We start from the raw sequence: 27610 nt of genomic DNA, 5'->3' as shown, positions 1-27610 counted from the left end.
ACAAAACAGGTTACATAATAAAGGGGGCCATCTTTTCTTTAAGGCACCAGAATGACAAAATCCACTGTATCTTCATTCAGTACAAAAAAAACACCAACACAGTGAACCATGACGTTTTATTGGTCTGCGTGTGTTGGCTGCCATCTACATCTTGACCACTAGATGGCAGTGAATTCCACAGCATGCTTCTTTAACGCCAGCAGGTTCCAGCGTTTTATGGCTGTTGGCTCCTCTAGATCAGAACCTAAACGATGACGGAGGTCAGCTGGATGTCTCCTTCGATCTCCAGGCCGTTGATGTTCTGCAGCGGAGTGAAGCGGTGGTTGTAGGTGTGGGCCTGCATCCCGTTCACCACCAGACGGAACAAGTTGTTCTCACAGATAACGGTCAGCTGCAAGAGGCAAAGGTCACAGAGGTCATCCCAGCTGCTGTCACTCTGCTGTCTCTGGGATTTCTAACAGAACTGATGAAGGAAAGGCTTTCTCACTTCAAACCGTTTCTGGCCTGGGAAAAAATGTTTCTTTCCACATTTAACTTTAACAGAAATAATCAAAGATAAGACTTTATTGAACAAATATACGTTTTTAAGTTGGTCGCTTTTTAAGTCTTTCCCGTTGATTATCCATGAATGAGGAACATGATTGAAACTGGCAGCATGACCTAATTTGTAGTAATTCAGTTGATGATCATCACCCTTAAAGCATTAAAATTTTATTCCCAGATGGTCAGTTGATCCATAGATATGGAAAAAACAGCAGAGAGATTGTAATGTCACAGAGAAAGTAACGCCTGCCGCAGCGAACACTGAATTCCACACCATTGATCCCAGTACACATGCGCTGTTCAGAATGGGTTCACATAGGTTTGAAGACGCTTCTAGAGCCGACGTACCGTGAAAGACTGTCCTCGATGGAAGGGCATGCCGCCGCCGCGCTCCTCAGAACCCCACTTGTCCCACTGCTTGGTGTTTCGGACCACAACGTTCTCGTTGAATCGTGGATTGTAATGTAGAGCGATGCCAGACTGGTGGGTGAGGTTCATGTGGAACCTGAGAGGAAAACAGAAGTTTGAAACTTTAGTGGAAAATCTGAGTCTAATTGAACGATGAACATCGGACTTATTTACTGCACCTCGTAAGGGAAGGAGCTACGATAACGCTACTTTGTGCACTGAGGATACGGATGGACGGATGGACGGATGGACGGATGGACGGATGGACGGATGGATGGATGGATGGATGGATGGATGGATGGTCACGAGATTCTGAGTCTGAACATGAACCGACTTCATGACCCGATCAAACCAGAGTGACTCCTGGAGTGAAACAGGAAGTTGTCCGGACCAAGGTCCCTCAGCGGACGCAGGAAGCCATGACCTTACCAGAAATGGTCTCTGTTTCTGTTCAGGTTCATCGGGTCATCGTTTCTGCTGACTTCAGATCAAATCATTGTCTCATGACAGACGGTGACCTGCTGAACTTCCTGCCGCACCACCCAGATGTTCTGCTACGGTTTCAGGGAACACTGGATGGCAGCTCTCTTCCTATCTGGTCAATGTTTTTCCCTGAATTAGTCAACATTTTTAAATCCTGAAAGTCCAACTGTGGTAGAAACAGGTTTTCCTGAGATGGACTGAGGGACTGATGAGTCCACATGTCGTGTTTGAGGAACGTTTGGAGGAACAGCAGCAGGACTCAGATATGATATTGATATTTATGGGTTTTATTGGATGTTATTCTCTCTGTGTTCTCTACAAGCTGATTAATCCTTGTTAAACTCCGGTTGTTTCAGTATTTGACGTAAGACGGTAACAAAGGTGGACACTTCTGCTAATCCACTAATAATGGAGCTAACTTTTCATTTAGTCCTTTAGCATCTTCGAAAGCGTTTAGGAAACATAGCTTTCCGTAAATTAAGTTTTCCAGATTGTGTTCGTATAGCGCTTTAGCATTAGCTTGTGCTGATTACCATGTTGGTATCACATTTCAGCATTAGCTTTTGTGAAATATTGTGCTGGTCTAACAGTTCAGCATTAACTTCTGCTACTTAGCGTGTCAGTATTGCCCTTTTGCATTAGCTTTCGATAAATACCATGTTGGTATTGTGCGTAAGCTTTAGCTTCAGCTACATATTGTGGTGATGATATAGCGTTTACTATTAGCTTTTTCTAAGTACCTTGTTGGTACAGTGCTTTGGCATTAGCATCTGCTAAATATTGTGTTGGTATAGCACTTTAGCATTAGCTTTAACTAAATATCATATTAGTATTGTGTTTTAACTTTTCCTGAATACCATGTTAGCATAGCGCTTTATCATTAGCATTAGGATCTGCTAAATTCTGTGTTGGTATTGCGCTTTAGCACATAGTTAGCGCATGTAGCTTTTCAGTTTCCAGCGGTGGACGTGACATGATGAAGGTTTGGTTTCACCTGGTGGCGCTGGGCTGGACGACGCCCTGGATGGTGATGGTCCTGCCGGGCTGGAGTCCGCCGCTGATGAAGTTCTTGTACGGAACAACCTGCGGAGAGATGGAGAAGAAACTACCAGTGACAAAACTCAAATCTCTGAGAGCTATAACGTTGACTGAGGAGGTTCATGTTTTATCTGAACTCACAGGCGCTGCAGGAGGAAATCCAGGCTGAGCTGGGAATCCTGGCTGGGGGGCGAAGCCGGGGTAGGACGGGAAGGCGGATTGGCTCGGGAAAGCCTGCTGCGGAAACGGCTGCACAGCAAACTGTTTGCTTCAGTCACAGGAAGATTTCTCTACAGGACAGCTTCATTATCAACCTCAAACTCCCACGCTCCTTGAACGCAACATGTTTTTTGCTCACCACTGGAGTGGAGAAGGAAATGGAGGAAATTTCCACTCTTCCACCGACTGTAATGGTGTCAACCTGCTGGAACGGGATGCGATGCCTGTAGTCCATGAAGTGGCTGCCGTTCACGCTCACCTGCAGGGAAACAGCAGTTCACTTTCATTACTAGCAATCCTTCAAACTCTTCAGCTCTTTACCTTCGATTACCTCCAGTTTGGAGAAAACAGAAAAAGTAAGCAGCTTCGATCTACATAAAATGACTTTAATTATTTTAATCAAACTTTGTCTTTGTTTTACTTTTATTTATTCCTCTTACAGTGATAGAAACATGATTATAATGAAGTTTCTGAGAACCTGTGAGCAACGCTTCACTCTGAATGTTAATGGGACGGCAGTGAGTGAAACCAGATGTTTGGACCTCAGCAGCTCAGTAATACTTAGTGCCAGAACCTTCATTCAGTGATTAAATGACTCACTGCAGGCTGAACTTTACCTGACCCGCTTACCATTTTGATCCCTCTAACGGTTTTCACACAGTTTAAGTTTGAGGTTTTTTTCAGGTTGAGTCTCGTCCTCACAGGATCCAGTTTCTACCTCCAAATATTCGCATATCATTATCTTTTTGAAAGATCCAGACTTTCCCTGTTTTCCACTTCTTGAACAAAGTTTTTCAGTTCAGTCTGAACGCTTCAGCTGATGTTCAGTTCTGGTCGGGTTTCAGCCCGGTTCTCCCTCGGGTCCGATCTCAGAACATCTGGTACTGCTAGCTAGTCCAGCTAACCTGCAGCACTAGAAGATAATAGCTTCCCATTAGCTCCCTGATAGCTTCCCATTAGCTCCCTGCTAGCTTCCAATTAGCTCCCTGCTAGCTTTCCGTTAGCTCCCTGCTAGCTTTCCGTTAGCTCCCTGCTAGCTTTCCGTTAGCTCCCTGGTTGCTTCACGCCTCATTCTCATCAGATTCTTGGCAGTTCAGTTACGTATTTCTTTCTCAACACGTTTCTTGCGAACTGGTTGTCTACCTGCAGGAAAACGTTTGGTGGTTCTGAGATCTGAGCAGTTTTAAAAGTGCTGCGTTGCTCTGAGAAGTCATTTAAATGTTAAATGTTTTTTGTCCCTTTTTGACTAAAGAAAAAAGTTGGATAATTATTATACATCGATACATATTGATATTTGTGTTGGCCTCTTAGAATCACACAGATAAACATCACCAGCTATCATTAAATACAAGATGTATTTAAGTTTATGCAGGTTGTAGTTAGGAAATTCGCCTAAAAATGATGTGGTGAGACACTAATCTGCCTAAAAGTTGTGCAGACAGTGTAGCTTTTCATCAGGAGGTTCTGAATCTCAAAGTTTAGAAATATTTCACACTGTTCACACAGTAGCTGCGTTTCCATTGACCACAGAATTATGCAAATTGAAATTACAAGTATAAATTTATTACTTACTGGAAACACAAAATATTTGAAAACAGATTTCTCAACAAAGTTTTTTGCCAAAGGCGGTTTTCAGTTTTTTAGTAGAAATGGACTCGTTGCTCCAATGTCTCCTCTGATTGGCTGATAGACAATGAGCGCTGAATTGTCTCATCTAATTGTTTGCATCTGTCACTACCTTAATTTTTAATTAGTTAAAATTTAACATAATTATGAAAATATGTTTTGTAGACATTAGCAGAACATAGACAAAACTTTGCAGGTGTTTGTAATGGAAACGCAGCTGCTGACTGTGGGCTCCCCTCCCCTGCTCGCTCCGGAAAGTGGAGGGAATCACCATAGCAACCAGTGACTCAGCATTTTTAAGGGAGACATTTTGTGTCGACTCTTTGAGAAGCGAGTTCTCCACAAACCAAAACTCAGACCGAGTTGGAGGTGGTTCTGGTCAGGTTCTGGTCAGGTTTTGGTCAGGTTCTGGTCGGGTTTTGGTCAGGTTCTGGTGGTGTTCTGGTCGGGTTTTGGTCGGGTTCTGGTCGGGTTTTGGTCAGGTTCTGGTGGTGTTCTGGCCGGGTTCCGGCCGGGTTCTGGCCGGGTGCGGTGCCGGACCTGGTAGAAGTCCCGGGTGACGGTGATCTGCAGGGTGAAGTTGCTGCCGGCGGGCAGCGGCGCGTGCTGCTTCCTCTCCTCGGAGCCCCAGTTGCCGTACTGGAAGCTGTTGGTGACGACGTAGGGATGGCCGTCGTAGCGCGGGTTGAAGTGGAAGGCGATGTCCGTCCCGCTCCTGGAGCCGCACTGGAGGTTCACATGGAACCTGGGAACACGACCAGTTCAGACCAGTAAAACCAGCTCCGTTGGGCTGATGCAAACACACTCTGAAGACGTTATGTTGGCCAATTTTAATTTAAGAAAACTGTTCTCAGTTTCTTTTATAAGAAATTACAAATCCTCAAACACGCTTGTTGGACAAGATGGCCGCCCTGGTGAGCTGACATCACTGGAGAGGGATCGGTGCTTCTGCTCGTTACCATAAAAGTCTATAATAGAACTACTCGCTTTTTTAAGGAAGTCATTAGAGGGGTCTGAAAAGTTGCAAATGTAACAACAAACTTGCTAATTTGGCTAATTTGATCAGATGTGAGCAAAGCGGTGGGCGGACGGACCTGTCCACGCCTGGAATGACCCGTCCGCTGATGATGATGGACTTCCCCTCCTGCAGGCCGCCGTGGATCGATCCGGTGAAAGGGATTGGCTAGAGCACAGATCAACACGCAGAGCAGAACATTTAGCTTACAGTGGAAAGAACAAGGGTCAAAGGTCACTGTGGGAACTGGCTTCTGTCTATCAGCCTGCTGCAGCTGCTCTGTACCGACAGGAAACTGAGCTTTCCGTTACAAATCTCAGACATCCAGCTGCTGCTGCATGTTTTCATCCGTTTTTATCCGTTTGAATCTCTGTTGGCTGAAATGCGCAGCAGCAACTGAGCGGTAAACGACTGACAGTCGCTCTGTCGTTACTCACCTGCTTCGATTCACTTCAGGGCAAAATGAACTGGCAGGAAGTTCAACGTTGCTGCCATTTGTTTCATTTATTAACTTCAGTCAAATTTTAACTCTTTTGTTCTTTTTTCTGTGTGGAAACCCGGTTCTGTCTGCTTGGGGTTATCTGGAGTCATCTCTGTAGTCATGGTGCTACAGGCTGAGGAATAATTCTCCACTTTTACTCACTTTCTTCTCCTGCTGCTCTCCAGTTTGCTTTACTTGCTGGTATTCTAACTGTTAGCTTCATGTTTTCAGTTACTTTCTCTCTGCGTTCTGATTGGCTGATTCCTTCCTGGAAACTAATTTGAATAATTAACTCAGTTTTATGTATTGATTGATAACTGGGATGGATAATCAGATTAAAGTAATGTTTTGGGGAAATGAGACGACATGTTGTGAATTGATGGAATAGAAATAAACTGAATTAAATAGATTTTTTCAATATGAAGCTACAAAACAAAGTGAGCTGCATCTCATCCACTTCCTTTGGTTGGATTGTTTTTCAGGCTGCGGTTTGTGGTTTTAACACCTAGCTCCATGTTTGTTTAGCAACTTTGAAAATGAATTTAATCAGCATTTAATTACACAAAACTTTAGCTACAAAAATGATGATTACAAAAATGAGTCAAAATTAGTTTTAATGTTGTAATTATGAGATAAAAAGTCATAATTACAACTTATTTTGTGAATTATGTCTTTTATTCTCATAATTATGACTTTAAAACTTGTTGACTTCTGGCTGGGCTTGTAGTTTTTCTTTTATGGCAGAAATGGACTTCCGTAGGGAAAAAACATTTTTAAAAACATCTCAGTAAAGAGAAGACCGCAGAGCAGGCGGCAAGAGAAACTCAGGATGACATTTACTGTTTTCTGAGTCCTTTGTGAATATTTTTGGTAGATTTTACTAAAGTAAATTCACTGACATTAACATTCATTCAGTGCCATTCTGCTGCATCCGCGGTGCATAAAGCAGCGTTAACGCAGATCCTTTCTCCAGCAGCTGTTACTCCAAAACATTCAAACCCAGAAAGTATTCACACCCTGCTGCAAAGTTTTATTACTGTTGTTTTTAATTCTCATTTTGTACATTTCAGTGATTATCCTGAGTTTTCACCAAGCAGGTGAATCTAATCCGATCCGTTGTTTTGGATCAGATAACTTTACAGGATTCATGTGGTCATTTTGTCCAGTATGTTGTTCTTTATTCTATTTTTGTGTATTTAACATTTTTATCTTTGTGTGAATCTTTTAGCTTCCTGTCATTTTCTTCCTCTCTGTGGGACAATAAGATATTTATATTCTATTTTTTTTCTTCTAACACTTTATAATTAATTAGAATTTGATGAAGCAAAACTCCAGCGTGTATTCCTGGTAAAACTGAGGCTCACTTGCATTTGCAGATTTCAGGAAATTGACTCTTTTTTGATGACTGCAGAGAAACCAAACTGTAAAAAATAAAAAGTATTTCATGTTGAATTTTACAGAAATGATCCTGCAGAAAGGAAGGCGAACCACCAGCAGCGTTTTCTGGTGGGGGACGTTTTATTTTTGGTTTTCTCCTTTAAATAAGTGAAACTCATTAATGTGCCGAACATATCAGAGACCAAATAGTTTCAGGTGTGTTTCAGGCCTGGTTCTGACCCAAACTGGTTTATTTATCTCATATTTTAATATTTTCAGGAGTTTTTCTGGATCTTTTCTTTCGGTTTAATCTCCTTCCTGTTATTGATCTTCGTCTTTTGACGCCTGCCTCTTGACTTCCTGTGATTTTCATCACTTCCTGTCTGTTTCTGTAGCTTCAGATAAGGTTCTTGATCCCGTCACTCCAACAAACAACAAACTACAGAAATCTTTTCCTCACTCAGGAAAATTTTATGATGAAAGTATGAGACGATTTATACTTTATAAAACTTAATTTGCTTTGAAAACCACATTATCTGTTCTCTAATTTGATTTCTTTTGGTCATAAAATCAATATTTAATATATTATAAAACTGTAAATAAGCACAAAGAAACAAACAATAAAAGGCTTGTGTTTATTGTTTCCATATTTAAATCTGCACGTTAAACAGTCCCAGAGTTTATGTTGGAGTGAGCCCTCTTGTTTTTAAAGCAGCTTTGTCCTTTTGTTCCACCTGATGAAGATAAAGACCCTGTTCTCACTAATGTCACATTATTCATTGCTATTTTCCTTTTACTCCTTAAAATACCAGAATTTGACACAAACTTAATATTTTTTTCCTCTGATGTCATAATTTTTAAATAACTATTCAGATGATCTGATCTGTTCCTCAGTCCTCGTCGACTTTTTAAAAAATCTTTTTTTTCTTTTTTTGCTGAAGGTTTTCTTTGTCTTTTTTAGTAAAGACATGCAGCCCATCGCTCCGTGAGCATCAGAAGGAGACAGAATAGAAACATTGTTTCACTTGTTTCACATGAGGAGCTGAAGAATTCAGCCAGAGGTCAGAACCAGGAAACCGGAGCTTCAGACTTTACAGTTTGGGTCAGAATAAAATGAGCAGCTTCACCGCAGCTGGAGGGAAATGTCACACAAACATCTGCATTCAGGGAAACGTGAAACATCTGGGATGAACCTGCTTCACTTTTCATGAAGCTTCGTCAAGCTGATTGTCGGAGCAGGAAACGACGGGCTTCGCCTTCATAACGGAAACATGAAGCGATGAGAATAAAACTTTACTCACCGGGTTGTAGAACGGAGACTGGTTGAAAGCCATGAGCAGAACCGACACCAGAACCGAGCTGTGGGAGCACAAAATGTCCTTCCGCGAACTTTGAGTTAAAATGGAGGAGTTTAGGATGCAGCGGCTCTTTAAGCTCTCCGGAAAGTTTCGGTTTCCCAGCAGTGGGAGGCGTTTCTGCAGAACCGGGGGTCGGTTCTGGATAGATTACTATCTGGAACCAGGAGCGCTCCCAGTCTGGCCCCAGAGAGGGGGAGCCGGTAAACACCGGAAACCAGGATTTATTCCCCTGCAGATCCAGTTTCACTTGAAATATTCACAACTTAGGAGAAAAATTGTCGGTCCGATCAGAAGAGGCCAACAGGGAAAAGGTTGGTTTGCTACATTTACCACAGCTAACCAACACCGGGCCTCGGTACTGTGAAACACGGTGGTGGCAGCATCATGACTGTTCGCCAGTGGCGCAACTACATATTATTCAGGTGGATTCGAAAACATAAATCCCCCCAGACGAAGACACGTGAAAGGTAAAACTCGCTACTTTTACATTTACATGTGCGCGAGGTGAAGCGAAGGCATCATCGGGGCGCCGCCCCCTTCACACGGGGTTTTGACGCCCCTATGCGCTGCATACCCACTTTTTGCGCCACTGCTGTTCGCCATCGGGTTCCTAACGCTTACAGGGCGGGTCCAAGACTTTTTGGGGCCCTGAACAGATTTTCATTCTGGTCCCCCAAACCAACATGTCAGCACCAGATTCTTCATCTCTGTGTGTGACGTAGCTAGTAGCATTAGCATTGTTTGTAGTTAGCTTACATCATACCAGTCATTGTAACCCAATTGACAAAACAATAACCCACGAGACACAGAATCTAGATTTAAAAAATGAAAGTAACATTTCAGGCATTTTGAAAGGAAATAGTGTTTTTTAATTCTCTGATGTTTCCTGTTCTGCAGATAACAGATTTTTGTAAGTTTGTCTCATAAGAGGATCTGATGAAATGATTATCTGATCAGAATAAATCAACTTTCCATAAAATGACTGAAATAAAGCAGAACGTATGAAACTGCAGTCACTTCCTTACTTAGTTTTCTGACAGAAAACTGCAGATGAAGAAGGATTTTAGTTCCCAGGAGTCCAGGTCCAGATTCATGTCTGGGTGGGAAAATAAAAGTTCTGGATCTGACAGAGGAAGGCCACAGATTAGTCTGTACCTGAAGCTGCTGCAACGTTTCGGGATGTGAAACCAAATTATTTAAGTTTTTTATGTATTTTTCACTTGAGCAGAATATTTCCTAAACTTCTCATTATTCACAGAACCAGCAGGTAAACGGACCTGGTACCAGCACCGGGTTTCCACAGCTGTCAATAAAACCATAATGTCTTTATTATGTTGTAACTCAGAAACCTTTAGAACCATCTGTCTACTGTTTACCAAGATATAAGGAACTAAATTGGGGCCTTAAAGTTTAATGTTTTTAAAATAAATTTTCTGAAACTGTAAAAAATGCTTTAATTTGAAAAATATTTTTGTAGTTTTGTGGAGTATTAAAACAAGGCTACAAGAAAGAATAAAAACATTTAGGAGAGTAAACTTGGATGTTAAAAGTCCACCTGTTCGTTTTAGCACTACAATACCCATAGTGCATCTGTTCGTTTTTTCTTGTAGTTCGACTTTCATCTATACCAGTAAGTCATCGCTTTTTTCCTGTGCTTCTGTGGTTCGGTGGCATTAAAATCCATCAATAGAAAAATTCTGAGCTGCATGCCTATTCCTTCTGACCGAGGAAGATTCAATTGACGAGACATCCGGAATTAGCGCAAGCTAGCACGCAGTCTTTTATATTGGATGAGAATATTCATATTACAAAAAATGTTGAACGAGATCAAAGTAAAAATAATAGAATAAAGTCATATTTGAACAATATTTTGACTTTATTTTTGTTGACAAAATTAACAATTATGTAAGTATGTAAACATGTTGGCCCATCTTCACTGTAACTATTTAAAAAACAATAAGAAAAAGAATCTTATTCAATTCAAAATTATTTTTTAGTTTAAATTGTTTTCATTATTTTTAAGTTTAAAAATAAGTAAAAAAAAAGACAAAACAACTTTTTTGTATTTTTAATTTTCCAGTTTCAGTTTTTTAAAAGTTTAAAAATGATCTAAAAACAAAAACGTGAGATTAAAAGTAATTTTTTTCAGTTTTCTAAAAAACGTTTCAAAGTAATTAAAAAAAAAACTTTTATGAGATTTGAAATTATCTCTCAATTTATTTATTTTTTTCAGTTTCAAAACTAATTTTTCAACAAACTTTGTGGCCCTAATGTAGCTCCGTAGCTGGCCTGTCATATCTGCCAGCTTTACGGCCTTCTGCAGGTTTTACTGCTGCAACTTTCTGAAGCTCGTCACATGGTGTCTTCATCAGTTCCTCTTTTCGCTTCCCCTCTGCGATCAAAGTTCAGGCGCATTTCGCCACAGCTGCAGCTTCCTGCAGCCACATGACCCAGAATAATCCAGATTATGGTTTTGTTACCAGAGGAAAAAGAAACCAGATGAAGAAATGGAAACCAGAAGCAGGGATGAATTGGCTGTGGAGTCTCTGCAGAACGATGGACTTCAGGTGGATGGGAGATGACCTTTAACCCTTGATGGGCAGCAGCGGTCACTGTGTGAACTGCCAGAGCAGGAAGAATCTGGCAGCTTGGTTCTTCCTTCCTGGTGAAGCATCACAGGTTTCATCACTTCTGCTTTGTGGTTTCATTTTTAGTGGCTTAAAGCAGCAGAAGAGAAATCCTGACCAACTGACCCACTGCCTTCGGTTTCGATCCTGTTTCATACGATGCTGACGCCATAAGGAAGGCTGGAGAAGCAGAAGTGCATTATGGGGGAAATGAACACCAATAGTTTGGCTTGTTTGGCCCGTCAGAGCAAAACATGCAGATTCATTTTACAAATATTTTCACCGTATTATTCATTCATTTGTAACCGTTATCATTTCAAGCTAGTTGTTTTGCTTGCTAAGTAAATTTGCCCATAGAAGTAAGGATCCTGAAAGGAATATTTTCCCAAAGGGGAACATTTAGATTGGATAAATAAAATGGTTTTAAATCAAGGATCTGAAAACAGTTCATTAAAAAACCATCACAGGTTTTCTGGGTCATAAATGTGTTTAAAACTAAACTGGTAACGTCGCAGTGAAGCCAGAGTTTCATTTTCTCTGGACCCGTTCTGCATGTTTGAAAGCCTCTGGGACCGGGAAAACAAATGAGCTCAGCAGAACCTCCATCTGACCCACTGAAGTCATGCGAGACCGGCTCGGAACCGCCGGGCCGGGTCCAGGAGCAGGAGGCTTAATAACCTGACAGACAAATCTGTATTGATAAAAAGCAGAAGACGCTGTTCTTCTGGGTCAGCCCGCAGAACATTTCAGGTCCAGTTTCTGACCTGAACAGAACCAGAACATCGCAGCGGGTCAACCAGAACTTTCCCTTCCCTCATTTCCGGTGGAACCGCGATCCGGCTAACCCACCAACAGCTAAAGACGGGCTCGTTTTTCAAACTCATGTTTTCACCATTTATGTCGGTTTCAAACATTTTAGTTCGCAACCGAAATATTTAGTTTTAAGCCAGATATTTAGCTCCAAAGTACATTAGGCCAGCAAGCTAAATATTTAACTTGTAGCAAAATATTTTTGCTAACAAGCTAAATACTTAGCTAGCAAGCCAAATATTTTATTTGAGCTGGCTAAATATTTAATTTGAAGCTAATTTGTTGTTTTTTTGCTTGAAAGCTAAACATTTAACTCATATTTAGCTAGTTAAATATTTAGCTTGCCAACAAAATATCTAGATTGAAACTGATATTCATCAAAGGACGATAAGGTGAAAGAATGACTGATCCGTGTTTTCCTCTTGTGACAGGCTAAAAGAACCAAATTATTAATCTTTGTGTAACTTAATCAGCGTCTGCTGTACGGTCGGGTTTTTATGTGTTGACAAACAAAGCAACAGAAAACTTCGCAGCTGATCCGAAACCAGAACTTTTCTCCCGACTCTGATCTTTTTTATTCAGCAGATTAAAGAGAAACACAAATTTAGTTTCTTTTATAAAAAGGTAAATTTATTAAATTAGTTACAGAATCTGACCCGACAGCAGAGGAAGAACCCAGGCAGAACAGAACCGACGAGGCGTTCAGATGGTGAAATGTCTACATTCAGTCTGAGATTTCCCACGCTCTCCCCACACCCTGAACGCCTCTCAGTTTCCTCCTTTCTTCTTCTTCTTCACCCCCTCCTCTCCTGCTGCTGGTTTCCTCTTGGTCGCCTCTTCCTCCTCCTCCACCCTCTCCATCCTGTCCCACACCTCGTCCTCCTCCTCCTTCACCTGAGGCTCCGCCCCCTCCGTGGCCCCGCCCCCCGGCCCGGCCTGCAGTTCCCGGCTGGCCAGCAGGAGGCAGGTGAGCCGCGACTTGAGGTACACACGATGCAGCGGCCGCCGATCCTCCAGGCTGTGGACCCGCAGGAAGCGGTCCAGGCCGCAGGACGCCACCAGCGGCTGGGAGGCGTGGCACTGCAGGGCGCGCACGCCGCCCGCCGCGCCCTTCAGGCGCCCGCGGACCAGCCCCTTCCTGAGGTCCAGCACCGCCACGTCGCCCTGCGTGTTGCCCACCACCACGGCGCCGCCGCCGGCCGTCAGCGCCAGCGCCGTCAGCGGATACTCGCCGAACTCCGCCTCCAGGACGGGCCGCCGCTGGGGGGTCGCCGGGTCAAACACGTGAACCTGAGAACGACAGGATGCGTCAGCTGACATCACTTCCTGTTCCGACCCAACAGCGCCGCTGCTGGAACCCTCACACTTATGGAGGTTTGTTTTTATTTTAATAACATTTACAGAACATCATGAACGATAAACCCAAACCACATGTGGGGGAAATTGAGGAGAATGAATGAACCCTATTTAAAAGGTGTTTGGCCTTTACTGTCAGGCATTTTGCTGGACTAAAGTCAATATCAATAATTATTGATTCGTTTTTAGTTTGTTTCGCCTGTTTTTCTCTCTTTTCCATCTCAGCTATTGTTTTTTTTACTTTTCTCCGCCTCGCCCGGCTGCATCTCCTGTGATGAATTACTTGGTTTCTTTTGTTTCTGGGTCACCGTCCTCAAGCGTCCTGACTTTGACACAAACTTTACCGGTTGGTTCTTTCTGGAATTGTAGCAACACTTCCTGTATGAACGTCCACCGCTGCACTCAGGGCACAATCTTGCCTTTCTTACTGATTTTTCTAAACATTCGATCTTTTTTTTCCTAGTCGATGACGTTGTTGAATATTTCTCCAGCAGTTGGACGATGTCTGATGAATTGTGTCTTACGATGAACAGAAAACTCAGTGCAGACGATATTCAGCTCCCAGCAGGAACCCGTCTCTCCGCCTTCAGGCGGGCTTCACGGCCTTCATCTCCCAGAATGCTGTGCTGTTCCGGAGTTTATAAAAATGATTGAATATTCCATCAGACATGTTATCTATTGATGCGCGTCTATCACCCTATCACAATACACACTGTTATTAATTTATCATCCAGCTCCAACACATAATGACAAAATATCAAAAATTCAAACTAAGACAGCTTATACCTCCAAATGTATTCAATTTAGATAATACATTTTGAATAAAGGAATGGGAAATGTATACAAAAGTGGTAGTAAAGATATCTTGATATTTTACATGCAAATCTATTTTAACATCTGAAGAGAAAATGAGCTAATTGAGAAAATAAAAGACGAGGGAAGAACAGTGATGAATGTAAATAATGTAAGAGTTTAAGATTCACTCTGAAAGGAAAATAAAAAGTTTTCTGGCATTAGAAGATAAATGTTTTAGCAATAAAGAGAATAAACATATTTTGTTTAAATGCAATCCAAATGGGGGAAGTTTGCAAAATTTGTAACAAGATTATTATTAACTGTATTTAATTAACTTTGAGTCCAATGTGTTTATTTTATCTCAAGTTTTATATCAGAGGAAGAGAAGATGTTAATATTTATGCATTTAGAGCGAAACCTGATATTAATCCAGCTGCTCTGGCGCCCTCGCGTGGAAACCCGCGGTAACTGCAGCTGCCTCCATCACCTTTGACCCAGTTCAGCCCAGTTCACCAACTGGCTCATTTTAACCTTTGATACTGAAATGGAGCCACAAAAGAAAACAGGAAAATGTAGAGAAACTAAATTAAAGACTTTGGTTGTTTTTTGTTTGATGGTTTCAGGATCTGAGCAGATCAGTCCTGCTGCTGACCAACCTGAGGACAAAACATTTAATGTTATTCCACTCGTACTAAAGTAGAACTTCACTTTGTCCTCAATAATCCTCATTTTAATTATTCCTCTTCTTGGAAAATTACAACTTTACTTTCATATTTTATTTGTATTGTTTTGACTTACAAAACAATACAAATACAAAACTTGTGTTATTATCAAGTTTATTTATGTACCATCACATTTTTTTCTCACATTGCTACCAAGTTATTTTTAATTTTACGACTCTCTTGTGTTATTACGAAGACAATCTTTATTCTGCTCATTTTAAAACTTAATTATTACAACTTTAATCTTATAATTCAGATTTTTTTGTATTCTTAACCTGGTTCCAATATTACATCTTAATCATTAAACAATCACTGTAGAAGGCTCTGGACCTGTCCAAAGTGTGGATCAGAACATCCAAAACTCAGCTGGACCTTAAACTGGTGTAACTGGTGTTATAATCGGTTTAATCTCTGATTTTTGTAGATATTTATTATTTTAATGTCAGCAGTTATAATCACTTGTTGTTCTAACAGTTTAATGAGTAAAAAATGAAAGATTCAAAGCAGATTTGATCTTTTCTGCCTCCAGCTGGTTCACCTGTGCAGCTGCTCCACGTCTCCACTTTGTTTATATTAACAAGGGACGTCGTGCGGACGTCACCAGCAGACTGAGCAGTCTGCTTTACAGGTGTAAAAACTGATGTAACCTAAGACAGGTGAGACAACCGGAAGCAGTTACCTGATGGTAGCCCGTGCAGGTGACCACCTTTTCGGAGTCCGGGATGAAGCCGATGTCTCTGACCCAGTGCGGCCTTCGTAGATCCAGCCAGTCGTCCCGCAGGTTCTTCGCGGTGAACAGCGGCTTCTCAGGCCGCTCCAGGTCCCAGATCTTCAGCCCGTTCTCCTTCCCGCCCGTCGCCACCCGGTTCGGGTCCACCGGGCTCTGCCGCATCCGGCACACGCTGCTGCCCGCGTCCAGCTCGGCCACCGGCCCGCTGCCGTCCTCCCGCCACACCCGCAGTTTACCGCACTCCGCGCAGGTGATGATGGCGGAACCCCGCAGTGAGGCCAGTCCGCTGAAGCAGCCTTCCTGCGGGTCTCCGCAGCTCCGGGCCTCGGTGAAGATGCCCTTCTCGGTGCTGAAGGTCCGCACGGTTCCGTCCGCGCAGCCCAGCAGCAGCTCGCTCTCCGCCGGGTCGGCCCAGCACAGCGCGCGCACCTCCTGGTCGCGGCTCAGCGTGCGCGTGTTGGAGAAGTTAAAGGCCTGCTTCCGGTCCAAACTGACCCCCTTCAGGATCCCGGTCTCGGACCCGAGCCACACGGAACACAGTCTGCTGCGCTCCTCCATCACAGCGGGCTGACACCAGCCGGAACCCGAACAGAACCAGAATCTAACTGAACGCACGTGGAGCTGCTGAGGCGACGAGAAAATACGTCACTATGTTGTGTTCTTCTTCTTCTTGCTTTGTTTTACGGCGGTGCATTGCAACTGTGATGGCGCCCTACCGCCACCTACCAGACTGGAGATAAACACTTAAAACCTCATAATGTGAAATCAAATTAATTATTCAACTTTGTATTAATAAACTAAATTCAACGACGGCAAATTACGGCCAACTTAGATAGAAACCACAGAGTAAATTTCCACAAAAAAAAAAAAATACGATTATTATCAGAAATGTTCTAGAAAAAAAACAGAGATATTTCTGAGCTTGAAGAGTCTAAAACTTGCTATAAAAAATTCAGAAATTTTGAGATTAATTCCTAAAATTTCCTTGAAAAAAACATTACATTTTCTGAGTTTCAAAAGTCGACTTTGAAAACTTGAAACCTTTCCAGAAATATTCTGGTATTCATCTCAAAATTTCTGAGTTTCTTGGTGGAAATTTGCTAATTTTTTATGTCTACAATGACCTTTAGAGACAATCATAAACTTATCTCTTTTAAGTTTGTATTTTTCAAAAATAACTTAATCTGACCTTCACTTTAAATCTTATCAATTGTAAATGTAATATTTATTTAAAAATTTTTTTGGAACTGATTAATAATTATTAATAATTGGGAAAACATCAACACGAATTTAAAAAATGTGAAAAAGGGTTTGTTTTTTTTTCACTGCCTCTCCTCCAGGTCTATAGGTGGCGGAACGACACATTAATGCTTGTTTGCGGTTCACCATGAAGCACCAAAAGAACAGAACTAAATTACGTAATCCATCACACATGCGCAGATGGTGGTGGTTCCGCCATTTTGGTTCTCGGTGTGCTAACGGCAGCTAGCTTCTGGTGTATGTGCGTTTTGTTTACTCTTCTCTGTTGGGTTTTCGGTTTCCCTCCAGCTGCGGTACTAAACACCAGTAAAGCGGTACCAGTCCGTCCAATAAGGTCGGAACCGAAGTCTGTCTTCGTCTGAGAGATGGACGGAGGAGAGGAGGAATTTATGTCCGGTAAATGCGCTTTGTTTTCCGGCTGACAAACTAAGAGCTCGCCCATAAAACGCTTTTCGTTTTCGGTGTTTTCCGGGGTTCATCCCGGTTCCTCAGTATCGGTCCTGAAGTTTGGACCCGGTTCTACGTTCAGTTACCTGCTCCGGTTCTGATGGAGCTTGGTTTCACTAAATCAGCGGTTCATGCCTGAAATCTGCTCCCCAGCAGAGCCTGGGTCATTCTGGAAGGAGATCCGTTCACATCCTGGCTGACCTCTGACCTCTAGCCCACAGCATCACTGCCTGTGAGGGTCCAGCCATGATTGTTTCTCCTCAGGCCACTAAGATCGTGTTTAGATCTGTTCAGCTGCTGGTTCTAGCTGATCTTCTTCTCTTTCGTTTCTCTTCTTCTGTTGTCAACATATCTAGGCAAACTGCTGAGTTTGATTCAAATTCAGAAATGCTTTATTGATTCCAAAGGAAAATTAAAAGCTTCTGTAACTCATTTAATTCAAGGTTCTTCAAAATGTTATTGTTGATGCTGATTGCTGTTGGGAGGAAGGATCTCCTGTAGCAGTCTGTGTTACAGCTAATTTGAGAAAGTTTCTAACTGAAGATACTTTGTTGTTTACTGAAGTGTTTTACTCTTTGATCCATGAATCATTTGGACAGGAAAATCTGAACTCTTGAAATGTTGGTTTGTGCTGCAGATTTAATCAGCGCTACAGAAAACCTTCAGTCGGTAAACTTCAGGTCTTCAGAGAGTTAAACATCTAATCAGATCAGATTCTTTCAGAACGTCTCATTATTGTTGTTGTGATGAAGGAGCATCATCCTCGGCTCTCTCTGAGTGGAGCTGCTGTTTCTGGAACATGTGACGTTTTAATCTCTGAGTTTGTTTGATGCTGAAGATTTTTTCTTCCGTTTGTCTCCAGACGATGGGGGTGGGACTCCGGTTCAGGATGAGCATCCTCAATCCGACGGCGAGGAGATGAGGAGCGACGGCCAGCAGTCGGAGGTCAGAACCGGTGATTAGTTATGAGTTATTAATGTCCTGGTTGATTCCAACCAGGGAACCAGATGCGTTTGCAGTGCGTTTTTTAATGTACATTTTGAAATATTACATTAGAATAAGTTGATGGTAATTCAAAATAACTTCAGCCATTTTGCAAAACAAAGTTGTTGTTTTTTTTAAACCTCACATGAGGCAGTTTTTGGCTTTTCTGAGAAAGAGTTAATGTGCTAAAATGGAGATAGAAACACATCTGCTGAATAAGTTCTGACGAAGCGAACGCTCCCAGACACTGGTGGGTCTGTCAGACCAGAACCTCCATCTCTACTTCCTGTTTATTCCAGCCATGCGTAACGTCAACATCTGATGACAACAAAGTGCAGAAAATGCAGTAATGATAAAACGTAAGTGGAGAGTAGTTGGAGAAAGTAGTGCAGTCTGAGCTTGACCTGCTGAATGATTCTTCTTCTGCTGTTTAATGTCGGTTGGTGCGTTGACGTTCTGCTCTCTGCAGGACGACGGCAGCAACGACGAAGACGCTGCCATAGCCATGGAAACGGGCGGGGCAGCCAACAGCTCGGACGCAGAGGACCGGCACCGGGCTGACAGCGACTCGGAGGACGAGGCTCCCGGGGGCCGCCGAGACAAGAGCGACTCGGAGGCGGAGCCTCATCGGCCCGGCGACAGCGAAGATGAAGACTCTCCGGCAAAACACAGGGCAAGCGCATCAGATGAGGAAGAGGAGGAATCGCCGACGAAGAGACGGCCAAGCGGCTCAGAGGACGAGGCATCGTCTCCGGTCAAACGGGGAGCGTCCGACAACGAGGAAGAGGAGGAGGACGTGTCGTCCCCTGCCAAGCGCCGAGGAAGCAGCTCTGAGCTGGAGGACGCCCCCGGAGGAGATGGCGCCCGCAGCGACTCCGACAACGAAGAGGACAAACCGGCGCCAGCGTCGTCTCCACGGCAACACTCAGACAGTGACTCTGACGCAGAGCCGCCCGCCAGACGCCAGGCGGCGCCGATGGACTCTGACGAGGAAGATGAGGGTAAACAGGAGGAAGAGGAGGGGGTCGGGGGAGGGAAGTGGAAGGGTGTGATGCAATCCGACAGTGAGGATGAGGAAGACGAGGGGCAGAGGAAGAAGGCTGCAACAGGAAGTGATGAAGAGCAGCGCGAGGAAGAGAAGAAGCAACAGAGAGATGACAGCGAAGAAGAGGACGACAAACCAGGTAGAGACATCAGAGCCAGAACTGATCTAAAGGGGTTTATCACATCCCACATCATCATGCTGCCACCACTATGCTGCATACAGACGTCTCTGGTTTGTAAACCAACAAGACTTCCTGTCCTTTGGTCCAATCAGCTCCGTCTCTGTCCTTCTGAGTCGGACAGACCGAACAGTTTAATAACTGCTGTCCGTCAAAAATATATTGACAAAATCAGCAACATTTTAATTCCCAAACCTTTTTCCTGCTAAATTATTGAATACATTCCACATGAGCTCAAAACCAGATTTATTTACAGATTTTACTCTTCAGGTTCTTCAGCCATCAGATTGGAGCGAAGTGTTTCAGGAAGCCTGGATCATTCTGGGCTTCTTTAGAAATATGGACGCTAACATTAGCATGTTTAGCATTCAAATGCTACATAGGATAGCATAGCTTCACTATTAGGCTAACTCCTTTTAGCACAACTTGAACCCAACAGTAGTCTTCCAGTGTGTTTATTTATATACATATATAAATATGTGTGTATGCGTGTGTGTATATAATTACTGGTTCTGGACCATCTGAATCGGGTTTCTGTGGTGGTTCTGAGGTTCTCTTTATGCGTTTCTGCAGTGAAGAGGAAGAAGGCCATCTTGTCTGACAGTGAAGACGAGGATGAAGAGAAGGAAGACAAACCAGGTGAGTCAGCCTGATGTTCTGTTCTGACCCGGTTCATTATCCCAGAGCTCTAGAACCGATCCAGTCATTTCATCTGTCCACTTCCTTGTGTCTCAGCGGCAAAGAGGAGCCGGGCGGTTTCCGACGACGACGAGAACTCGGGCAGCAGCGACGGCTCAGTCGGCCCGGATCGAAGCCTGGCGGCCAAGCTGAGGGAGCTTGGGTCAGACAGCGGCAGCGACGAAGAGGACCGGTCCAAACCCACGGCGGTGAAGAAGGACGAGAAGGCGCTATTCGGCAGCGACAGCGACTCCGGCAAGGACGACGAAGAGGAGTGAGTTTGACCACTGACTCCTGCTGGCAGGAAACGGAACTGCAGCTGACCCAGAGTTAAATGTGTTGCAGGAAAATGATCGCAGACATTTTCGGAGAGTCTGGAGATGAGGAAGAGGAGGAGTTCACGGTAAGTTACCGCTGTTGGAGCTGGAACCAATCGGGAATCGGCTCCTCTTCATCTTCCTCTTCCTCCTGCAGGGCTTCAACCAGGAGGAGCTGGAGGCTGCCAGCAAGCAGCCGAAGCAGCAGCAGCAGGCGGCCGATGAGTCCGACTCCGACGAAGAAGTGGACCGCAGTGGCCAGGAGTAGGTGTCCCCATAAGGTGGCCGGTGCTGCGTGGACCCAGCAGGGTGCTAAACCTCTGTGTGTGTGTGTGTGTGTGTGTGTGTGTGTGTGTGTGTGTGTGTGTGTGTGTGTGTGTGTGTGTGTGTGTGTGTGTGTGTTCAGCACCAGCTTCATGTCCGACTTTGACATCATGCTAGCCAAAAGGAAAGCCATGAACAGCCGGAAGAGGAGGCACCGAGACGGAGGAACGTTCATCAGCGATGCCGATGATGTCGTGAGCGCCATGATCACTAAGATGAACGAGGCCGCAGAGGTCAGCCTTTCACAATAAAAGCCTAGAATGTTTAGTCCCAACTGTCTTTCACAATAAAAGCCTGGCAGGTTTAGTCTCGTCTGCCATCCTTTCACAATAAAAGCCTGGCAGGTTTAGTCTCGTCTGCCATCCTTTCACAATAAAAGCCGAGCTGCTGACTCCTCTTTGTTGACCAGGAGGACCGGACTCTGAACAGCCAGAAGAAGCCGGCGCTGAAGAAGCTCACGCTGCTGCCGCAGGTCGTCATGCACCTCAAGAAGTGAGTTTCTGTCCGCTCCGTTTGGACCTCAGAACCAGAACCGACCCGGTCCAGTCTGACGACCGTCCTCTCTGTCCCTCAGGCAGGATCTGAAGGAGACGTTCATTGACAGCGGCGTGATGTCGGCCATCAAGGAGTGGATCAGCCCTCTGCCCGACAAATCGCTGCCAGCGCTGCGGATCAGAGAGGAGCTGCTGCGGATCCTGCAAGAGGTAGGAGGGGCTGGGATATTATATTTTATTATAATTAAAAATAACAAAAACTGAGAAAATATTTTTGTTAACTGAAATAAATAAAAATGGGAAAACTAACTGGATCTATATCATTCATTTATAAAACTAAAACGTACTGAAATTTTAGATATATCCATCAGTTTTTCATTTTATGATTCTGTTTATTAGCCTTTCAAACTGATGTGAATTCAGCAGTTTCTGTCTGCATATTACGGCGCAGACAGAAACTGCGCCGTAATATGCAGTTTCTGCATATTACGGCGCAGTTTCTGCGCCGTAATATGCAGAAACTGCATATTACATATGCAGTTTCTAATATAAGGATATGTACCTTATGTAAGGTACATAAGGTACATATCCTTATGTACCTTACATAAGGATATGTACCTTATGTAAGGTACATATCCTTACCTTACATAAGGTAAGGATATGTACCTTTTACATATCCTTACCTTATGTAAAAGGTAAGGATGACCTTTTACATAAGGTCATCCTTATGTAAAATGTCGGCAAAATGGCGACGGCAACAGTTGGGAGAAAACTCCCGTCAGTGGTTGTTCAACAATAATTGAATACATTTTTTAGAAGCTGTCTTCTGAGTATTCATTACCAGGCTTGTCACGACAATTAATTGTACCAGAAATTATTGCGATAAACGGTAATATTGTTGCTTGAGACCCCTGTTGACTAATTTCATGAAAATCCATCCATCCATCCATTTTCTGTCCACCCTTGTCCCTCAGTGGGGTCGGGAGGGTTGCTGGTGCCCATCTCCAGCTCACGTTCCGGGCGAGAGGCGGGGTACACCCTGGACAGGTCGCCAGTCTGTCGCAGGGCAACACAGAGACACACAGGACAAACAACCATGCACACACACACACTCACACCTAGGGGCAATTTGGAAAGGCCAATTAACCTGACAGTCATGTTTTTGGACTGTGGGAGGAAACCGAAGAACCCGGAGAAAACCCACGCATGCACAGGGAGAACATGCAAACTCCATGCAGAAAGACCGGGGCCGGGAATCGAACCCAGAACCTTCTTGCTGCAAGGCGACAGCTCTACCAACTGCGCCACCGTGCAGCCCTAATTTCATGAAAATAACAATGCAAATACACCCTCAAAGACCACTAAAATAATTTCTAAAGACCACTTAGCACTGGAAGTGGGGACGGACTGGGGACAGACTGGACGTCTTCTGGACCCCAGTAACGTCCCGTTGTCCTCCTGCAGCTCCCCAACGTCAGCCAGGAGACGCTGAAGCACAGCGGGATCGGACGGGCCGTCATGTTCCTCTACAAGCATCCCAAAGAATCCCGGGCCAACAAAGACCTGGCGCTGAAGCTCATCAGTAAGACCTGACCCGGTTCTGGTCCAGCTGCAGGAAGTCCAGACGTTCCTGACATGTTTCTGATCCGTTTCCTTCCAGACGAATGGTCGCGGCCAATCTTCGGTCTGACGTCCAATTACAAGGGAATGACGAGGGAAGAGCGGCAGCAGAGGGATTTGGACCAGCAGACGCCTCAGAGACGCCGGCTCAGGTAGCAACAGAAATACGATTCAAACTTTGACTAAACCAGATCGCTTTGAGGCTTTTTCAAGGTCTCCATCACTCACACACACACACACACATCTCTGACTGGCAGTAGCAGGTAGTCGACCCTGACAGGTAGTCACATGATGCGACAGGAGGTTCTGGTTTCAGCTGGTCAGATGTTTTTAATGGGAAACCCAGCGAGGTAAATCTGTCCTTCTTGTATGTTTGAGTGTGTACTTGTACTTGTTTAGCTATCGTATGAGGACCTACTTAAATAACCAAAACTGTGAGGACATGTGTATTTGTGAGGACATTTTGCCATTTTCACACAATGTAAAAACATAATTTTTGGGTTAGGAGTTTGATTAATTTAAAGTTTGAGTTTTAGATATCCCAAAATAAATAAACATAACAGAAACAACAAATAAATTGAATTATGAAGTCTCACTCAATTTGTTTTTACGAAACGGTCACAGAGAGTACCACATCTTTCTCCAGATGTTGGACTTTCCATCCAAAAGGTTTTGGCTATTTGATATTCTTTGTAATTATTTTATGTATAAAATAATACATAAAAGCATAGGGAAACAGGAACGTGTGTGTGTGTGCGTGTGTGTGTGTGTGTTTCTTCCTCTCATCCATCTCTCCTCCTCGTCCTCATCCTCCTTCCTCCCTCAGTGAGCCTCAGAAGGTGGAGAGGGCGCAGGAACCCGACGTCTTCTCTCCACCAACCAGGTCCAGTCCCAGAGATGCTGCATGTTTGCGCTGCGCGTGTTTCTGCTGCAGCTCTTCTGTGCAGCTGCAGCCTGAAGATGAATGTTAGTGATGCCGCGGAACTTGAGGAGATCCAGAAGCCATAAAATAAGGAATGTTTGTGTTGAGAGAGATGGACGATCAGGCGGCACTCTGGATTTACAGCCTGTAATTAAGATGAACAGTCTGTAGCTGTAGACAGCAGGGGGCGCTGCTGCACAGAGGGGCTGACTCAATCTGATCTTAACCTTCTGGCCTTCTGGCAGGAACATGCTCAGCAGTTAGAAACCTCAGAGTGTGAAGCTCAGTGACACTAAAACGTGATGCAGAGTTTCTGCTGCAGGCCGATCGGATCGGAACCGGCTCCAGGTTCTGATGGCTTCACTAACCTGCAGTGAGGTGAAGCCTGCTGATAACAGCATGGAGCTTCAGGAGGAAGCCCTGGTGTGGCGGCTTGAATCTGAATATTACAGCAGAGCTTGTGTTTGTGTTGGTCTGCAGCTCTGGAGGTCAGACGCCCCGCAGAGACCTGGAGAAGCAGCTCACCGGGGAGGAAAAGTCAGTTCATCATTATTTACTTTTATCATGCAATTTTTACCATAAATATAATTAGGAAATATTTTTTAGGAATTATATGTTATCTAAATTGTTTAATATTTTGTTTTGTTACAAATTGTTTTTAAAATTTTTATTAAAATTTTTATTCGTGAAATTTTAGGGGCAAGGTAGGGGGTTATATATTTTTAAGACTTTTATTTTAAAATCTTTTAATATTGATGTTAACTATAATACATTTATTTATACATATACATTTTTTATTTTGTTTTTTATTGTAATTAATTTTATTATTTTTAATTATTTTATAGTGTTTTTATTCATGTAATTTTTAAGGAATTTTGTTTTATATTTAAATTCATTTAATAAGTCTTTTTGATTTTGTTATAAAATTCTATTCTATTTTGAAATGTATTTTATACATTTTTCCTTTTATTAAATTTACTATGAGGTTTTTGTTTTAATATTTTTCACTTTTTATAATTTATAAATCTTCTCATTTAGATGTATTTACTTTGAATATAATTGAATTTACTCATCTCAAACAGATTGTGACCAATCAGTCAGATTTTTTTTTAAGTTGACGTGAACCTTATCGATGTTTCTGACCTGCAGAGCTCTGCGACCCGGTGATCCCGGGTTCTGCGCCCGGGCTCGGGTGCCGATGCCCTCCAACAAGGACTACGTGGTCCGACCCAAATGGAACGTGGAGGGGGATTCCAGCAGGGTGAGTTTCCGTTTAAAAAGGATTTATTCTGGATCATTTTGAAAAAACAATGTTCACTAAAAGTTTTAGAAATTAAAAGGTAAATTTGAGTAAAAGTATAACCTTTCTCTCAGTGGCTGATATTTAATGGTCATTACCAAAAACTTCATGTTTTATTCAAATACTGTTTTTGAAAAGAAAAAAATTAAAATATGAACACTTCATATTAAAGTTGGAAAATACATTTTAATTGTAAGTTATTACAGTTTCTGTTGCTGCAGACACCAGATTGATTCTGGCATTAAACTTCTATGTTAGACAAAATTCAAATTTTTTTTCTTTTTTTTATATTTTTTGCATTTTGGGTTAAGATTATTTTTATTTTTTGTCTTTACTTTAATTCAAAATCATTCATCTGGTTGAGGAATATAATTTTAGTTTGAATAAAACAATCACTTCATCTCTAAAGGATACAAACAGTTGGGGGTAAAAATTAGATCTGGAACTTCTCTTTAATTGTTTAAACTGTTTGCTTATGTAGTTTGTAGAAATTTACATAAAGTAGATTATACCATTAAAATCAAAATAAAACCCATCACTGAAGGACAGAACCTCGTGGAGCAGAGACGACACCTCACCTACAGGTTGTTACGATGTGACTCAGGTGAGGTGTGCTGCTGAGCTCTGATTGGTCCTCTGTAGAGCGGCTATAAGAAAGCCATCAGCCTGCTGGAGAAGCACAAGCGGCGCTTTGCCGAGCAGAGGAAGCTGCGGCGGCCGCAGGGAGCCGTGAAGATCAGCATAGAGGGGAACAGGATGCCGCTGTAGCTGCAGCTGCTCGCCTGCAGGGGGCAGTAAGTCCATCTGCATGGTGTGGAGCGCAGCGGCTACGTAGAACTAATCGGGTCAATGAGTGAAGTTTCAACCACTTCAGGGCTGGTTGGTCTGACTGCTGGTTGTGCTGCAATTAGAGCTGAGCTGATTCCACTAACAGAAGCTGCTGGTTCTGATCAGAAGCTGCTGGTTCTGATCCGATCAGAGCTCCAGACACATGGTTCCTACACACAATCAGTCTTTGTTTCAAGGAGGCCGCTGTCTGGAAGCTGCTGGTATGTTCAGATGCTGATTGGGGAAAAGTTCCACATTTAGACACCTTGAATCTGCTGTAGCTGCCATGCCAGGCCACTAGATGGAGCTGTGATTTTAGCATGTCATTGAAACCCTCATGTGCTTTTGACCCTTAACTTCCATCTCCCTGAGAAACCAGCAACCTGTCTCTAATGAACCAATATTAATATAACAAGTTGTGTTAAACTGAACACATTAAGCAGCTCGCAGTGCGATGCTAGCCGCTGTTGGTTTTGTTTTTTTGCTCATGCATGAACAAACCAAACCCAGTAGCTGTCCGTTCTGTACGTGTGTGCTTTCACACCTCCTGGGGTGACGCGCCCAAAACGATCCACTCTGAAACCAGGTTTCATAGATCACCAGAGTCAGAGAGTCCAATCACTGGAGACGTGAATATGAGCGGTTGGATCGCAACTAAATGTTACGGTTTTACTGAAGAGCGCATAAACGGGGCAGTTGTCTTTCTGTCATTCTCTTTTTTTCCTCTTTCTTTTTATTCACTGTCTTCATTCTTACCATGTTTCTGTCTTCTGGTCTTTCTACCTGTCTTTTTATCTATCTTCCTGCCTTTCTGTCTTTCTCTCTCTCTCTTTTTTCCTTCTTTGTTTTGTTTGTTCTTTCTTTCTATTTTCTTTTTCTTTCGGTCTCGATGTTTGCATCCAAATTTTAGGCCAAGTCGAGTTTATGGTGAATTTACAGATGGATAACTGTAAATTTGGGAAAATCTGGAACTTTTCCCTGAAAACTGTGTAGGAACCCTGTTCAGAGCTATGGTGATGCTCTTATTTTGAAAGCTAAGCTTGTTGCTTCCTGTCTTTCTCTTGCAGGGGCCGGTGAAGAAGGGTTTGTCCCGGGTCGATAAACAGATGCGTAGGTTTGCGGACATCCGGAGGCTGACAAAGACTGGTCACGCTGTGAAGATCAGCGTGGAAGGAAACCGGATGCCACTCTGATCCAGTCTCCGTCTTTAGTTTTTTTTAGGATTTCTTCTTTGTGGTTTTGTTTTAAGGTGGTTCTCCTGAACCATCTCAGCCCTCCCTCCTCAGGTCCAGCTCTGCCTCTCTAAGGGCTTCTTAACGAATGTGATTATCTGCTGTAAACTTTTCTGCTCTCTGAACAAATTCATTAAACTCTCCATCATGACGTCTCCAGCCGTCCGTTTTTCATCTGTTAGCTGTTAGTAGCTGGCAAACCGTCAGGAACTGTAACACCTTTTAAACCTGAAACTGTTTCAATATCAGCCAAAGTTTAACTAGTTTGGGTTGTTAGCCATTAGCAACGCCTGATTCAGTCTTTTAGCCTTCATTTAGAGTAACTGAAACTTTTACAGGCTTTGTGCTTTTATTTAATATATTAAACATAATAAAGCAAGCGTTTTGAAATAG

At 43.2% G+C, this 27610-nt stretch overlaps 3 protein-coding genes and 1 long non-coding RNA gene across 11 annotated transcripts; 2 read left to right on the top strand and 2 right to left on the bottom strand.

Moving 5' to 3' along the window:
* Nucleotides 1–99: 99 nt before the first annotated feature.
* On the bottom strand, nt 100–8755 carry LOC103150895 (galectin-9). 2 transcript variants are annotated; one of them, XM_007570669.2, is made up of 8 exons: nt 8492–8755; nt 5412–5500; nt 4858–5062; nt 2831–2950; nt 2614–2733; nt 2429–2517; nt 892–1048; nt 100–391 (listed from the first exon to the last, which is right to left on the bottom strand). In XM_007570669.2, exons 1-8 carry the CDS (start codon nt 8522–8524, stop codon nt 245–247), a joined length of 960 nt encoding a protein of 319 aa, XP_007570731.1. In that variant the 5' UTR covers nt 8525–8755; the 3' UTR covers nt 100–244. The 2 variants fall into 2 exon arrangements, with proteins under 2 accessions (XP_007570731.1, XP_007570732.1); XM_007570670.2 differs by having other exon boundaries at nt 2614–2721; nt 8492–8745.
* A 3838-nt stretch (nt 8756–12593) lies between these two features.
* wdr74 (WD repeat domain 74) lies at nt 12594–16716 on the bottom strand. The gene is made up of 2 exons (XM_007570667.2): nt 15538–16716; nt 12594–13275 (listed from the first exon to the last, which is right to left on the bottom strand). The coding sequence occupies exons 1-2, from the start codon at nt 16144–16146 to the stop codon at nt 12754–12756; spliced, it is 1131 nt and encodes a 376-aa protein (XP_007570729.1). The 5' UTR covers nt 16147–16716; the 3' UTR covers nt 12594–12753.
* LOC107838496 (uncharacterized) lies at nt 13225–14319 on the top strand. The gene is made up of 2 exons (XR_001664570.1): nt 13225–13313; nt 13360–14319. It is a non-coding gene; the product is annotated as an uncharacterized LOC107838496 (long non-coding RNA).
* A 202-nt stretch (nt 16717–16918) lies between the features above and the next one.
* iws1 (interacts with SUPT6H, CTD assembly factor 1) lies at nt 16919–27372 on the top strand. Of its 7 annotated transcripts, XM_016680984.1 has the most exons (17): nt 16919–17244; nt 18158–18240; nt 18749–19463; nt 20076–20141; nt 20238–20454; nt 20526–20583; nt 20655–20761; nt 20904–21054; nt 21231–21313; nt 21396–21525; nt 22780–22897; nt 22976–23087; nt 23762–23818; nt 24338–24394; nt 25007–25118; nt 25800–25951; nt 27053–27139. In XM_016680984.1, the coding sequence occupies exons 1-16, from the start codon at nt 17214–17216 to the stop codon at nt 25923–25925; spliced, it is 2223 nt and encodes a 740-aa protein (XP_016536470.1). In that variant the 5' UTR covers nt 16919–17213; the 3' UTR covers nt 25926–25951; nt 27053–27139. The 7 variants fall into 7 exon arrangements, with proteins under 7 accessions (XP_016536470.1, XP_016536473.1, XP_016536471.1 ...); XM_016680985.1 differs by lacking the exon at nt 25800–25951 and having other exon boundaries at nt 16922–17244; nt 20241–20454; nt 27053–27372; XM_016680986.1 differs by lacking the exon at nt 23762–23818 and having other exon boundaries at nt 16922–17244.
* The last annotated feature ends 238 nt before the right edge of the window (nt 27373–27610 follow it).

The sequence above is a fragment of the Poecilia formosa genome, unplaced genomic scaffold (genome assembly GCF_000485575.1).
Source record: "Poecilia formosa unplaced genomic scaffold, Poecilia_formosa-5.1.2 Scaffold265, whole genome shotgun sequence".
Taxonomy (NCBI): domain Eukaryota; kingdom Metazoa; phylum Chordata; class Actinopteri; order Cyprinodontiformes; family Poeciliidae; genus Poecilia; species Poecilia formosa.
This window is presented reverse-complemented; position numbering and strand designations above follow the sequence as displayed.

Coding starts and splice junctions, on each gene's coding strand:
- LOC103150895 (XM_007570669.2), bottom strand. CDS start 8,524: ATGGCTTTCAACCAGTCTCCGTTCTACAACCCG. Junction 2,951..4,857: donor TCACCCGGGACTTCTACCAG/GTCCGGCACCGC, acceptor GTTTCCCTGCAG/GTGAGCGTGAACGGCAGCCA. Junction 1,049..2,428: donor GTCCAGCCCAGCGCCACCAG/GTGAAACCAAAC, acceptor TTTTCCTCTCAG/GTTCCACATGAACCTCACCC.
- wdr74 (XM_007570667.2), bottom strand. CDS start 16,146: ATGGAGGAGCGCAGCAGACTGTGTTCCGTGTGGCTCGGGTCCGAGACC. Junction 13,276..15,537: donor CCTGCACGGGCTACCATCAG/GTAACTGCTTCC, acceptor TGTCGTTCTCAG/GTTCACGTGTTTGACCCGGC.
- iws1 (XM_016680983.1), top strand. CDS start 17,214: ATGGACGGAGGAGAGGAGGAATTTATGTCCG. Junction 20,142..20,237: donor AGAGAAGGAAGACAAACCAG/GTGAGTCAGCCT, acceptor CTTGTGTCTCAG/CGGCAAAGAGGAGCCGGGCG. Junction 23,819..24,337: donor GTCTTCTCTCCACCAACCAG/GTCCAGTCCCAG, acceptor GTTGGTCTGCAG/CTCTGGAGGTCAGACGCCCC.